General features: G+C 45.2%; 1 protein-coding gene across 4 annotated transcripts in view; it reads left to right on the top strand.

Moving 5' to 3' along the window:
• GALNT17 (polypeptide N-acetylgalactosaminyltransferase 17) overlaps positions 1-13,710 on the top strand; it is a 207,540-nt gene that overhangs the window by 177,998 nt on the left and 15,832 nt on the right. For all 4 annotated transcript variants that reach the window (XM_040532503.1, XM_040532504.1, XM_040532505.1 and 1 more), the window contains one exon: positions 10,839-11,024. In XM_040532503.1, the coding sequence (XP_040388437.1) occupies positions 10,839-11,024 (186 nt within the window). The remainder of the gene's footprint in view (positions 1-10,838; positions 11,025-13,710) is intronic.

The raw sequence follows: 13,710 nt of genomic DNA, 5'->3' as shown, positions 1-13,710 counted from the left end.
TGGAGGATTTCCATCAGGTACCCTGTGGATCTTTAATTATGATTAGTAATCCAGATGCGTAAGTTCATTGGAGGTAGGGAAAAAAATGCTTTTGGTAAAGAGGATCCAGCTGGGTAGCTCCTGAGTGGAAACGATCAAAATGCCTTTGCCTCTGTCGTGCCCCTGGCACAGGCCCTCTGTGACTGGAGCACCTAACACCCAGGCACGCAGATGTGTCCACAGCAGCCCTCATCAACACCATGTGAATCCTTTGTGAATTTGGCAAAAAGCTCTGAGTGTTGGTGGTAAGAGAGAAAGAGCTGAAATCCTGGCTTTGGGAAAGACACCAGGAATTGTGCTGCTGATCTCAGGGAAAGTGGGACTGCATACCCAAACAAGGCTTTGAGCAGGGTTAGGTTGTACAGGGGCAGTGTTAATTAATGTTGGTCTTAATAAAAATAGGAGTGCAGCTCTGTTCTGAGGTGGTGCTGGGTGTAATAGGAGGAAAACCCCACTCTGCATTAGATGCATTTTTATTTCCATCCTGTCCAAATCTGTCCCCACTCACTGCACAGCCTCAGTCTTTTTGGCCATTGCTTTTGTGTGGTAGTTGAAGGGTTGAGTTCCTGGCTGCTGTGCGAAAGTTCAAGCCCTCTGAAGTCAGAGACCAAGCTACCACGCACCCAGCGTATGTCTGCACCAAGGGAATGCCATGGTCTTGATTAAATCAACATCTAAAGATTGTGAGTGTGAGCCCTGGCTGCTTGCTCTGGAAACTTTAGAAGATGAAAGGGAGAGTCCAGATGGACAGGCATCAAAGAAATTGGATGGTCTTGGAGTAGGTCATGGATAGATCAAGCAGCTGCGCTGCAGTTATTCCCCGAATGCTGCCCCCAAAGACAGGGCTTCCAAATGTAAAATCACAGCTCCGGCTCCGCAGCTTTTTTACCCTGAAGGGAAATGTTTTGGGAGTTGGCCAGACTTGAAGGAGTAGTGTTCAACAGATGAAGGCGCCTACCACTGTTCAGCTGAGCAGCTGTTAGTAGGTTTTCCATCTTAAAGAGCCTTTGCACAATGCTTCACCTGCACATGTTCCAGAATTTTAAAAGAGATTTTTAGCAGAGGCCAAAGGCTGTCTGTGACAATCAGTTATCAGCAGTTTTGCTGATGATAGCTTCAGAGCCACGGCAATTGCTCAGGCTTTAAACTTTCACACTTGCTTTGACTTGCAAAGTATTCATTATTTCAAAGCACAAGATGACTCCATTGAAGAGGGGATTTGAACACTGCCATAGAAAATAAGCAGATGGCAGAGTGAATGGCAGAAATATGACCGAATGGCCCCAGTCTCTAACCATCTGGTTTGGACCTTCTTTTCCCATTTTAAACTTGCACACATTAAGTTTGCTTGCAGCAGACATAGCGCTGCGAGGGGAGTGTGCTGGGGAGTAGCATGTGATAGTTTCATGCTGGGCAGATAGTTTTTCCACTCTAAAACAAGGTCCAGGTGACAACTAGCTTCCAAATTCCACTTGCCCCACATGAGCTGCCCATAGGTAACGGCTAAAATGATGGTCAGGTGCGTGTGGCAGCTTTGCATCACTCCCTCTACCTCTTCTGGGCATCAGTTCTGACATTTCCTCCTGTCTAACACATGGTCAACTAAAACTCAGCAATAAGGTTTGGAATGGAGCGTTTTTCAAAGGAAAGTGAATTCCTCTGGTCCCGATGCATCCCTCCTGCTCAGAAGTGCCTCTGCCTCGGTGGTGGCTGCAGGCTTCATGCGCTGGGGAGGACAGGAGCCTTTGAAATCCCTCTTTACAGGAGCAAAATCAAAAACTGAGGTAAGGAGCCTTAGGGAAACCTGATAGTTTGTTTCAACACTCGGGTTTGGTGTTCTGTCCAAGCCTAATGAATGAGAAAGACCATAGCAAAAACATCTGAGAGCTTAGGAAGCACTGTCAGTCTGGCTTAGAGCACTGACAGGGCATGAAGTCCCTCGAGCCTGTGTGTGTCTGTACGTACTCGTGGGCATTTGCACCAAATAACAGACACACACAGACACTGCATACATTTCCTCCCTCTGTATTTGCATGTTCTAGTTTTGAATTCATTAGCTGTTCTTTTTGATGAGTTACTTGAGCCATTTTCTGCAGCGATGATAGGCTGAGTTGCATTAAATCATATCCATCTACAAACATCTATGTATGTAGGAGCTCAGCTTCCTTCCAGCGCCTTCATCCCCCATCTGATGAGAGGATATCTATAATTACTGATCACAAAAGCCGCAGTCGTTATGTGCTGGAGTTAAGACAACTGGAAGGCTAGGAGAAGTCGGTGAGCTGTCAGCTCAGGAGCTGCTCTAGCATGCTCTGCCTCTCTGTGCATAAATAATTCTGTTTCAGAACTGCCTCTTATGGTTAAAATGCTACATGACACCTTCCCCCCCTCCTGCCGCTCCCCACGTGGAGTCATGTTAGTCCAGAGAACAGCCTATGGGTAATTTTCTCTAAAGGCTTTTTGTGCATGAAAAATAGATCAAAATTCTGTTGAACTATTTACGCTATTTCATTTTTACAGCTTTGACAGAAATGGTAGAAATGGTAATAGGAGAACGCGATCAAGATGCTTTTGGTATGTTACTGGCAATAAAAACAAAAAATGAGCAACCCTCAAGTAGATTGGGGTCAAATTCTGCAAGTAATTTCTGTCTTACAAGCGTGTAAAGCCTGGAGTGTTCTTTGCCTTCCAACAGGGCTTACAGGTATTGTTGATGCTAGTTTTAGGCACTTGTCTTTTATGGGTCTGTAATAATCTTTGCATTATACTATTACAACATAATCAGGTCCTTGTCGTGCTGCCAAGACTGATCAGATAACATCAGCGTACTGAGGAATTTTCATACTAAACGTATTATGAGAGGCCCGTATTTATACCACAATAGCTGTGAACCACTTCAACATGTAGCTGGAGCTCTATGCTCTGCAGGAGTGCAGGACTCAGCCATTTGGGAGCTGATGATACAAATTTTGGCTCCAGCCAAGGCAGGGAGTTCAGGTAGGAGAACATCTCTGCAGTTTCAACAAGCACTCGTGAGATATGGATTTAAAAACACTTCATTCCTCTTAATAATAATAATAATAATAATAACTTTAGGAAATGTTAAAATGACAAAGCTACAGTAATTCTGGTTGCTGTAGTTTAATTTTAAAGTAATTAAAGTATCTGTCCTGGTGTGCTGAGAAGTGAAATGCTGCTTTTTCATTTTTTCTGAGCCAGGGGGTTGCGGACACTTGCCCTTAAAGCTAATCCTCCCTGAGCTGTGCTTTGTGATTGGAGTGTTTTAAATATTGCCTGCCCCCAAACCCATTCTTACGCACCTTATCAGGCGATAAAGCCAAATCAATACCTATTGCAGCCAGGAACGATGCACTATTTAGAACAGGTTGTGTTGGAGTTGTTGGAGGAGCACAGTATAAATTTTTCGTTGGAAAAGCCTCAAGTTTGAGCAAACACAATTACGGTTTGGATGTCTCATTCTCCTTGAGCTCTGGCAGCACAGAGAAATCACTGCTTTGCATTGACTTGAAGCTTGCTTTATTCTAACGTCTCCAATATGTCAGATGTTAAACTGTTTATGTTTCTTGCAGAGTTAAGAGGATGAAAACCGTCGCTATTACCTAGTATTGCTGTAGGTTAGGATTTGTGGAGTGAATTTTGCACCTGGGTTCCACTTCTATTCGGCATTTTTAAATGGCCAATATAGCAGGAATAACTTCAGTAGTCTCAGCAGAAAAGCTAAGACATTTGGACACTGGATAATCTGGGCAGTTCTGGGGTTGGTCTGACACAACATAAACAAGAATCTGTCCAAATCACATCATCCAAGAGGATAAAATGTGAAACAAGTAATACCCCGCGCCCCCAAAAAGAATTTATTATTTTAAATGTAGTATTACTCTTTCATCTAACTACCATTCTCTGATTGACTGGATGTTGTCTGAGGTGACCAGGCTACGACATGGACCACTCAGGAGGGAAAATCATATTTGAAAGAAGTGATCCTGTTGGAAAGGGTTTCCATGGCCTCACGGAGAGAAAACACATCTACAAGTTTATCAACAAAATTCCTTTCCCCGTTTCAGCTGTAGGATGCAGAGTCTCTTTTACCTCTTTGTGGAGGTTTCAGAGATAATTTATTGGTTGGTCAGGATGAGCTTGTGTCAAGATTTCCATCGCGAAGAGGGTCCCTGTTGGGTCCACGAGTTCAGACATTGCCCCTGCTCACACGGAGCTGCCTTTTTCTGAAGGCAGTGTACCGGATGGTCTGGTTGTTGGTCTTGGCTATAGCTACAACCCTGCATCCCTGCTGGATGGCTATAGCACAGTGGCCACAAAGGTTCACTGCTTTTTTAGAAATTCTCACTTCCACCAGTCCTCCTGCGATGCGATATGTGAAAATCCGGATATGCAAAGTAAAAGACAACCCTCTTCAAGGAGTGCTTGTGTCCACCTGCAGAGATTATGAATGCTAAATTCTGCTGCAATGGAAGTAAAATGTCCCCTGAAAGAGCTGGGTTTTATTTTCTTTTTTTTTTTTTTCCCCATTCTGTGTGGTTTCTTAACTGACTTTCATGCAATTTAAAGTAACATTTCTTCTACAGTTCTTGCTGTGATCTCTACAGTCAGGTAGCAACATTCACAGTGGCTTGAGGCAGCACTTCAGTGCCATACAGCACATATATACGTTTATATTTATATCTATAAAATAAAACATAACCCAGCTTGCTGTTTATGAGTCTTGCAACTTCAGATTGTCACCCATAGTGCCGTGAAGCTGTGTATTTACCCAAACAGGTAAGTTCTTTCTAGAGAAGGTAAGGCCAGCACAGCACCTTTGCTCTGTGCTGAGGGTGTTTGGTACCAGGCAGGTGCTGCATGATCCCTCTCTGCGGAGGGACTTCAGCTGTAAAGTGTGGTTGCACGCGCTTCCATCCGGGGAACAGCAGCTGCCATGCTTTGGGTACAAAGGATCGCGAAGGTTTTGGGGAAGACCCTTCTTGATCTCATTCCTGACCCCTCTTCTGCTCTGACAGCTTGGGCACCAGGATGTGGGAGCGGAAGGCTGGCTTTGGAGACGTCCCCCCTGGTGCCTCTCTGCAGGGCAGGTGCTCCTGCAGGGACGTGGGACAGAGCGCTGCCCTAATGGGAGCAGAGAGGGCAGAACTGCTTCAGATACAGTGCTAGAAATGTATCTGGGAGCATGTTGTTTCTTCTGACAAAAGGAGTAATTTGGAGAAATACCCTATCTCAGAACCATGTGAAGGAGCTTGTGGAGAAATGATTATTTCTTTGCCTTTTTTTTTCTTCCTTTTTTTTTTTTTTTAATGTTTCTCAATTTTATTATTTAGGTCTTTGTTCTGATATGTTCCATATTATTTTAGCTGCCCTGGGTAATTGTGTTTTTCCCTTAACTTAGGAAGTTGCTTTTAAAAGAAAGGAGGGGGGCAAAGATAAGGCAAAGCTGTTAAATGAGAAATCTATTGCTAATTAAGGTATGGTTTTGCTAATCACCTTAGAAATGAACTTATCAGCTGGAAAAGCCTGGAGTTTGTGTAATGAAAGTTAGGAGCATTTTTCCCCATTTCCTTCTGTCACAATACATTCGGAGATTAAAAGTTTACCTTGCAGACTTATCCTGACACCATTAGACATGATGTCTCTTTGCATTAACTGCAGGCAGGCTCGAGCAGTTCTAGGATACAGTTTAGTCTGAATAGTTAAAATTTGGCAAAGTTATAAGAAACAAAAGTCAGGATCCTGTAATGGGAGCTGTCAGTGCTCATTGTGGAAATCACGCCGAGCTCCAGCTCAAACGCCACGTTCAGGACCCAAGATAGCTGCCGTCCCTTCTTACTTTTTGTTATGATTATTATTAATGATATCCCAGGGGTGAGGAGGATGCACAGCATTATATAAGAAGCCACCCAGGCAGTGAGATGGTTTTTCATATGGGATGCTGATGTTTGAGAGGAGGAGGTGCTGCACTGGGGCAGGAGGTGGTCCCGATGCTCCATAGGCTGGAAGGGGCAGGATCCTAATTTTGCCCCTGATGTTGCAGAAGTCCTTCTCTTTTTCTGCTATCAGCTTTCAGTGAGAAAAAAAAAAACAACAAAAAAAAAACAAATGGTGAGCCTGAATTCCTTGGTACTGCTTTTGGCCATAGGAGAAGAAGTGCAATGTACAACTTGTTCTCACATCCCAGGGGAAGTTGCCCCTTTGTCAGTATTTTATGATGAAAATATTCTTCAGGATTTTATTTTCTGCTTCCCTGCCGGTGGGCACCATGGCATATCAAATACTGATTGCAGCAGGCTGAGAAGGAGAGCAAGGTTTTCTAATTGTGCCAGCGCTGTGAACCCCAAGGTGGGACACACATTTCTAGCCCTGCTGGGGAGGACAGACAATGCCCTGAGCCCAGTGTAGTACAGGACGGGCTTTTGGTACCCTCCTGGGCAGTGAAGCTCATCTGTGGCACCTTTTTCCACCTGTCTGGCTCCGTCGATGGTAGGCAGATTCTTGTAAGTCCTTTTGTTTAAATAACGCCCCTCAAGAGTAATTGCTGCCTGTGGCAGGCAGGAGCAAAGCAAATTGATAGCTGCAGTGTATTTTTGAGGGCAAAGGGGACCATGAACAGTAATTGTTCTTAACTGCTTCCTACTTGGGAAATTGTTTCTGTGGTTGCTGGAATGAGCTGGTCAAGTGAAATTGGGATTTTCCTGCTGTCTCTATTACACGCACAAGGGACCATCTGTATGCTGTGTTTTGTGGGCAGTGTCCTGTTCTCCCTCCCGTACCAGGAGTGCAGTAACAGTGGAGGATGCCTGGTGCTCCTCCCTGGGCTTGCCTGCAGACCTGGTCTCCTTGGAGCCCCGGGATGACCCCAGCCGCTGCGGTTACTGGTGGCCTGGCCATCATTAGGGATGAAGACACATGAAGAGTTCTGCATGAGCAACATGAAAACAGCTCTGATTTTGCCAGTGGAGGCCTGCAGGCTGATGGCAGAGGAGATGCTGGTGCCTTGCCTGGGAGCTGGGGGAATGGGATGCTGTTGATGTGGCTGTGTACTGCGTGCTCGCACCAACTTAGAATCGTAGAAGCATTTAGGTTGGAAAGGACATCTAAGATCACCAAGTCCAGCCACTAACTTAGCACTGCCAACGTGCAGGTGCACCTGCACAGGAGAAGCTCCTGGACCCACCTAGAAGCCCTACTGCTGCACTGCTGTGTGCCACATCTGCTCCCCAGTCTGGTTACCTGTGGTGCAGGTCAGCGTGATGCCGGCTCTTTGGTGAATGCTTTCACACACCAGTGACACCTTCGGACTCCCAGAGGGTGACTAGAAAGCAAAGCTGGGCTGCCCCAGTGAGAGCAAGGCGATGCAACCTCATGCTAACCCAGGGGTTGCCTCCCACATGTGCAAATGCTTCTAGAAAGTCGATGGCTGGTGCTATTTCAAGCCACAGTCGGAAATTTCACAGCTTGAGAATTGCCGGTTTTCCATGCTGAATTCTTACAACAGTGACACTTTGCTTGGGGAGTAATTGCAAGTGTTTTACCCAACAGCTTTTTGTAAAACGCATTGAAGATCTCTGGGTGATGGATTTGTTTTCTGTTTGTTTCTCTGGGACTTCTTTACCAGAATTTAGTGTTAACTGGTTATTTATAAAAGCAGGCGTCTCTCTGCACATTCGATTACTCCTGTGTGTAGACTGATGGAGAAGTTACTGAGTCACTGTCATTTACTGGAGGGGAACACTTCTATTTTTAATCCTGCGTCTCTTTACGGGTGGATGAATGGCAAGCTAATAGTTGTGTTGAAATTTGAATGTCAGAAAACAAGGGGAAACTTGTGACTTGCTCATCATACTTAACCTGCTATGTTACATACTCCATCTTGAGTCTTTAAGCATGCCTTTACATGCTATCTATGCATATTTTTGAATTGATTTGATTGCAATTTGTTCCTTTGTAGCAAGCAATATAAAAGATTCTGCTACATTAAAGAGGCTAAACATGAATTAATTTTACAATAACTTATTTTTCTCATAGGTCTCAATATTTTACTTCTCTTGATTACCCATCTTCTAAGAAACAGACAATTCTTAAGAAATTATCAAAAAAACACCCGTGCTGGACTGATGGCCCAGTTATAGCTGTCAGTTGCAGTAAACAGAGTATCCTAAGGGATCACAGGTTTATTTGCTATGAATAGGACAGACAGCAACACAAATAAACCTGCCCTGAGGGTCTGTGTGCCAAAGGAGAGCACCTGGCCCTTGCCCATGGCACGTGGCCACCAGTGGCTGAGATGCGAGGCGACAGCTTCCAGCCCTGCCAGTGGAGTGGAGAGCTCACTGGGACCTTTTGGTCACAGTGTCTCGCAGTTCCTCTCGTGTCGGAGCCCAGAGATCGAGGTCTGGGGCATTTCTTGGTGCCTTTTACTGCTCCACGGCTGTGGTTGTTGCAAGGATAAAGCATCACGCTGAGCTTGTAGGGCCAGGGCACCTCTTACTCTGTGTCCGTGCATGTCTCCTGCATTGCCGTCCCTGCAGACCTGTCCATGTGGGGTTCTGCATGTCCACAGGAACAAAACGTCACTGCCAGGCCACCTGGGAGCAAGCGACATCTTCCTGATCCACAGCTCGCTCCTCTGCTCAGTGGGGTGTCGATGCCAGGGGTGACTCAGCCACTCCCCAAGGAACGTTCCCATGTTCTCTTTGCTCCTGTTGTTGCCAGCAGAAAGGTTATAAAAGCCTTGTAGAAGCAGTTAGATATTTTTCTTTATAATGACAATATAGGATTTATTTAGGAGATAATAGAAGTACGGTCTTTCCTCGCGTAAGTGCCTTTTTTGAATTAATTTTTTATTGATCTCTCTGGAACTGGCTTGTGGATACGTATATAATCAATGTTGTTTTCACAAAGCCCAACTCTCTCTCAGTTTATTGCAATATGCTCATTTCAAGATCGTTTGTACAGACATTCCAGAAATCTGGGAAAGCTGTCTAGCATAAAACCATGTGAATTATTTAAATAAAACACAAAAAGGCAATACTGCATCCTTACTACCAGAAGCAAGCTTGCTGGAAAAATGGCATTATAACTACATGATGATTTTAAAGTTTTTAGAATAATTATTTTGCTCTCAAATCATGAGAGAATCTTACAAATCCCCCAGACTACAAAACTGGGTGGTGCTGGATATCTCCCAGGACTGGCAGCTTTATGCAGCGTTACGGATGAAGGCAGCAGCTTTGTGACCACCACAGGCAGGGCTCGATGCTCCTGCTTCATCCAGCCACTGAGAAACTGAAGAACTGACCAGGCAAGGAACGTGGATGGTTTCTGTCAAAATATTGCCTTGGGAATATTCCTTTAAAATATATATATGAATTTGCTCCAGAGGTGCTCCAAAATTGTGTGTAAAGTCTTCGGAATGGTCAAACAGCAGAACTGGGGTAAGACCGGAGGTTTTTTGTTACGTCAGTGCACCAGGTAATAAAAAGGGGCCCAGATTTTATGATGTGGGCCCCTGTGTTCTGCAGTAATCCAAGCGATAGCAGCGTGAATGTCCGGATTATCGCAAGAAAAGACATTTACCTGCTACGCTGCCTGTTACTGTGTCACCGGTGCCTGGAGGTGCATGTGCCGTGCACTTGGTGTGCTAAAGCAGCCATTTCTTAGATTTAAAAGAGCAGTTGATATAGTAGTTAACTAATTAAGCCTTTCTAATGTAATTTAATTAATATATGTGTCATTTGGATGTCATTAGGATGGAAAGGTGCAAATGATGGGTTTGGGCATAGCATGGCTCATCCGTTGCTAGATGTGGGCCAAAATGCCAAATGCCAGCGTGATGGCATCTGCTTGGGCCCTTTTTTGACCCCTATGAGGCAAATGGGGTGAATTTTTTTATTATTATTTTTTATTTTTTTTTTGTAAGGCAGGAAAGGCCTTGGATGCTCCTTGTGGTGCTGGGAGAGTGTATAGAGCAGGGTCGATAAAAATTAGGGAATACAGATGGGATAAAAGGTGCTGAGCCTGGACTAGATCCCAGAAACGCTGGGTGTTAAAACAACTGTGCAAAAGTATAATGCAGAGCAGACTGTAAAATAGGTGAAACTGGGATTATTAGGCCTGCCTGGCATATGTATTTATAATGATTGCCCAGTGCCTGGTGTCCTGGCTACGGGTCTTTAATTTCTGATAAATAACTTACTGGTGAAGACAAACAAGGAGCGAGGAATTCAGGTATGGCGAGTCTTTCTGCAAATTCCCTTCATGTGTGAGAAAAAGAAGATCTCAAAATATTTTATTAACTTGTAAACTGTGATTTAAGGGAATTTTAAACAGCATGTGAAAGAAAAATAATGAACAAATGTTTTCAAGTGGGAGAAATCTGTCCCTGCCATATGTTTCACTGAGTCATCCCTTCCGCAGAAGGAAATGTTGCAGTTGTTTGAACTGTTCGAGTCACTAATCCTTTTTATTTAGCAGAAACATCTCTGTAAACTCGGCACCCAGTCCTACAAGGCATTAGTACCACATGTTGGATGTAGTCCTGATCCCACCAACATCAATGCGTGCTTTGCTCTGTCTGGGTACAGGTTAACTTCTCCCTCTGGCTCACTATTGAGTCAAGGCCAAACCTGGCCATGGGTTTCCACTTGCAGCCAGACGATGCAATGTTCATCATCAGGATGCTGTAGAAACCACACAATCTTCTTTCTTTTTCATTAATGGACCCTCTGCAGAGAGCCCTGTGCTGATGGAAGTGGTGTTTGGTTCTGTTGCAGGTGTGGCTCTGTGGCGGCAGCATGGAGGTCCTGCCCTGCTCCAGGGTGGCTCACATCGAGCGCAAGAAGAAGCCCTACAACAACAACATTGGTTTCTACACCAAGCGCAATGCCCTGCGAGTGGCCGAGGTGTGGATGGATGACTACAAGTCCCATGTCTACATCGCATGGAACTTGCCGCTGGAGGTATGGGCACTGCGCCCTTCTCTGAGTTTTTGCTTCACTGGGTCAAAATCTTGAATTATAGAGCATTTGGTGCCCCCGGGTGAAGGAGAGCCGTAAATACCCTGGGTCACATCCTTAGCCACGGAAGCCAGCAGAGCTCCCTCAGCTTTGATGAAGATGCTGCAACACCTGCAGAATTTGAGTATACTCAAATAGTATACTTACGGTTCACATCAGCTTTGTCATGTTGGTTTCTCAATATTAAGCCTGTATTGCAGAGTTTATCTCCCCATTGAGTGTTTACACAGCATAAGTTTATGTCATGACGCTGCTCTGCAGATGGAGTCTATAAAATAGGTTGGCAGATGATGATTAATGATGGTATCACTAGTACTTGAGTGTTGTCCCCCGGCTTGGGCAGGTCCATGCCATGTGCAGGCACACTCAGGTTCTCCCAGCACTGCGAAAGGTGAGGCCATCGGCAAGTAGAAACCATGTTCAGAGGTGAGGGATCAGAGGCTGGTTGCTCGCAAAAAGAGCTTCCCTCCCAGCGGCACCATGTTTGTGCAAGTAATTGAAGAACACTCTTTCTGAGTAACTTTGGTGGTTTTACTGATTTCCGTACAGAAATGTTTAGACTTTCCTAGATCATCAGATCATCATCATGTTATTTTTCATAAAAATCCTGCCTTGATGCAGCATGGTGCATCTTTGGAAAACCATGGCCAACGAGAAAGTTTCACCATGCCTAAGGGACAGATCCTGCACGTAGATCTTTCTAGGTGGTTCCCTGCATTTCTCCATAAAGGTATCTAAGCTCCAGGAGGACTTAACCTCTGCTTACCACTGGTCTTTGTGCATGTTATGTCTAAATCACAAAGCCCAAAGTCCTGCCTCCTGGCTCAAACCACTGCCATTAGGGCTCTGGGAGCACCCCAGGGTGGGTCAGTGCCCCCATCTGCAGCCTCTGGGCCTGCCAGGAGGCGAAGAAGGGGCTGTGGGGAGGGGGAAGCTGTAATGCTCTCCAGGTGATGGGGGGATGAGGATTTGGGGTGCCCTGTAGAGCCTGATGCTGCTCATTCCCCTTGTAGTGTATGTTAGCATGAGCATTGGGCTGCGCTGTAGATATGTAAGGAAAAATGATGCCAGGAGTGGCCTGACCCCTTGTGAGCAGTTACTTACAGACACTTTTGGTGCTAGAAATAAACACAAAATAGTCACACCTTGCAGATCCAGCCAGGCTAAGAGCCACTTTGGGCCTGATCCTGCTGCAGCAGCATCCCCAGTTGGCAGCACGGTGCTTCAGGGCATTTTGAAAAGCATTAAACATGAACTGCTGCTGCTGTTAGAGGAAAGGTTAGATCTGGGGAGGTTTCCTGGCATTTAGAGCCATGGTAGTTGCAACTTTGTACTGCATTAGAGAACAACGGGTACCTGGGAAGGGCCGATTAGCTGCCTGCGCTGCTGGTTTGTCGTACTGGGGTGGTGGAGTGGCCGGGATCAGTTTGTTGATGAGTGGAGAGGGAAGGAGATGCTGGTTGCCCAGTGAGTGGCAGGAGGGCACTGGGTGTGCTGGGTGCTGCTCCAGCAGAGAGAGCAGGACTGCGAGCTTTTGAGCCCCTCCTAAAAACAGGCTGCAAGATCCCAGTGCACATGGGTAGGGCTGGAAAGCTGTCGTGGGTTCAGACCCGAAGCCCAGACTGCTTCAGGTTGAGACATGAGGCACCCTGCTCCTGCTCAGAAAAGGCTTTGGGATGCAGCACAAAGGGATTCACATGCAGCATGGAGCCACAGGTCCCCTACACCTCTGAAGAGGCAGCATCACACAAATCAGCACTGCAGGTGGGTCAGTCTGAGTTATCCTAAGAACTACTTTTCTTTTTTTTTTTAATGTAGGTCTTATCAGTAAAATTGAGATTTAATTTCAGAGAAGCCTTGTTTGACAGGTGGTATTGTGCAGGGGGTTATGAATATACATTGAATTATTTTGCAATGCCATTATGTACAAAACAAAGCCGAGCCCCATGCTCTGAATATTTCAGTTGCTGACTGATTTGTGCTCCTGCTTAGCCTCACATCCCAGCTCACCTATTCAGATTTCAGTCTGTCCTACCCGTCTACGCTGAATCAACTTTATTTTTTACCTGTGAGCTACCAGTCACAGATTAAAATGGTGTCTTCTCTAAAGCAGAGTGAATAATTCATTAGAAGATCATTACAAGCATTGTAATGGAAAATTGCTTTCCCAGCTATAGTTAATGATCACTGGAAAAGACAAGAGCAGGCACTAAAATAGAGTAGAAACCCAGACACCTGTAGGAAGGAGGAAAAGTTGCTGCTTTGTGCCTTTGCGTTCCTTCACCCGTCTGCTGCATTAGTTCCCCAAATTCTGTAATGGAATAAAAGGTTAAAGAGGAGCTGCTCTCTTCAGCCCCTGCTCCTGGCTCCTGTAAAATTATTCTCCCTGGGACAGATATTGCAGCTTTGTCTGCTTTTAAATCAACTTGAGCAGTGGGGTTCCTCTGTGTCTCCAGGGAGACTGTTTCACCAACTAATTGTCCAAATTCTCAAGAGGCTTTTCTGAGGTTCAGGCTCATCTTCTGTTCTCCTGTGATTTTTATCCTTTGTTCTTAGCTATCTGATTCTCTTATATTTGAATCTTAAGCCTTCCCTTTTGTTAATTTTTTTTCACTTATTTTATACCTTT

The sequence above is a fragment of the Cygnus olor genome, chromosome 20, assembly GCF_009769625.2.
Source record: "Cygnus olor isolate bCygOlo1 chromosome 20, bCygOlo1.pri.v2, whole genome shotgun sequence".
In the NCBI taxonomy this organism is placed as follows: Eukaryota; Metazoa; Chordata; class Aves; order Anseriformes; family Anatidae; genus Cygnus; species Cygnus olor.
This window is presented reverse-complemented; position numbering and strand designations above follow the sequence as displayed.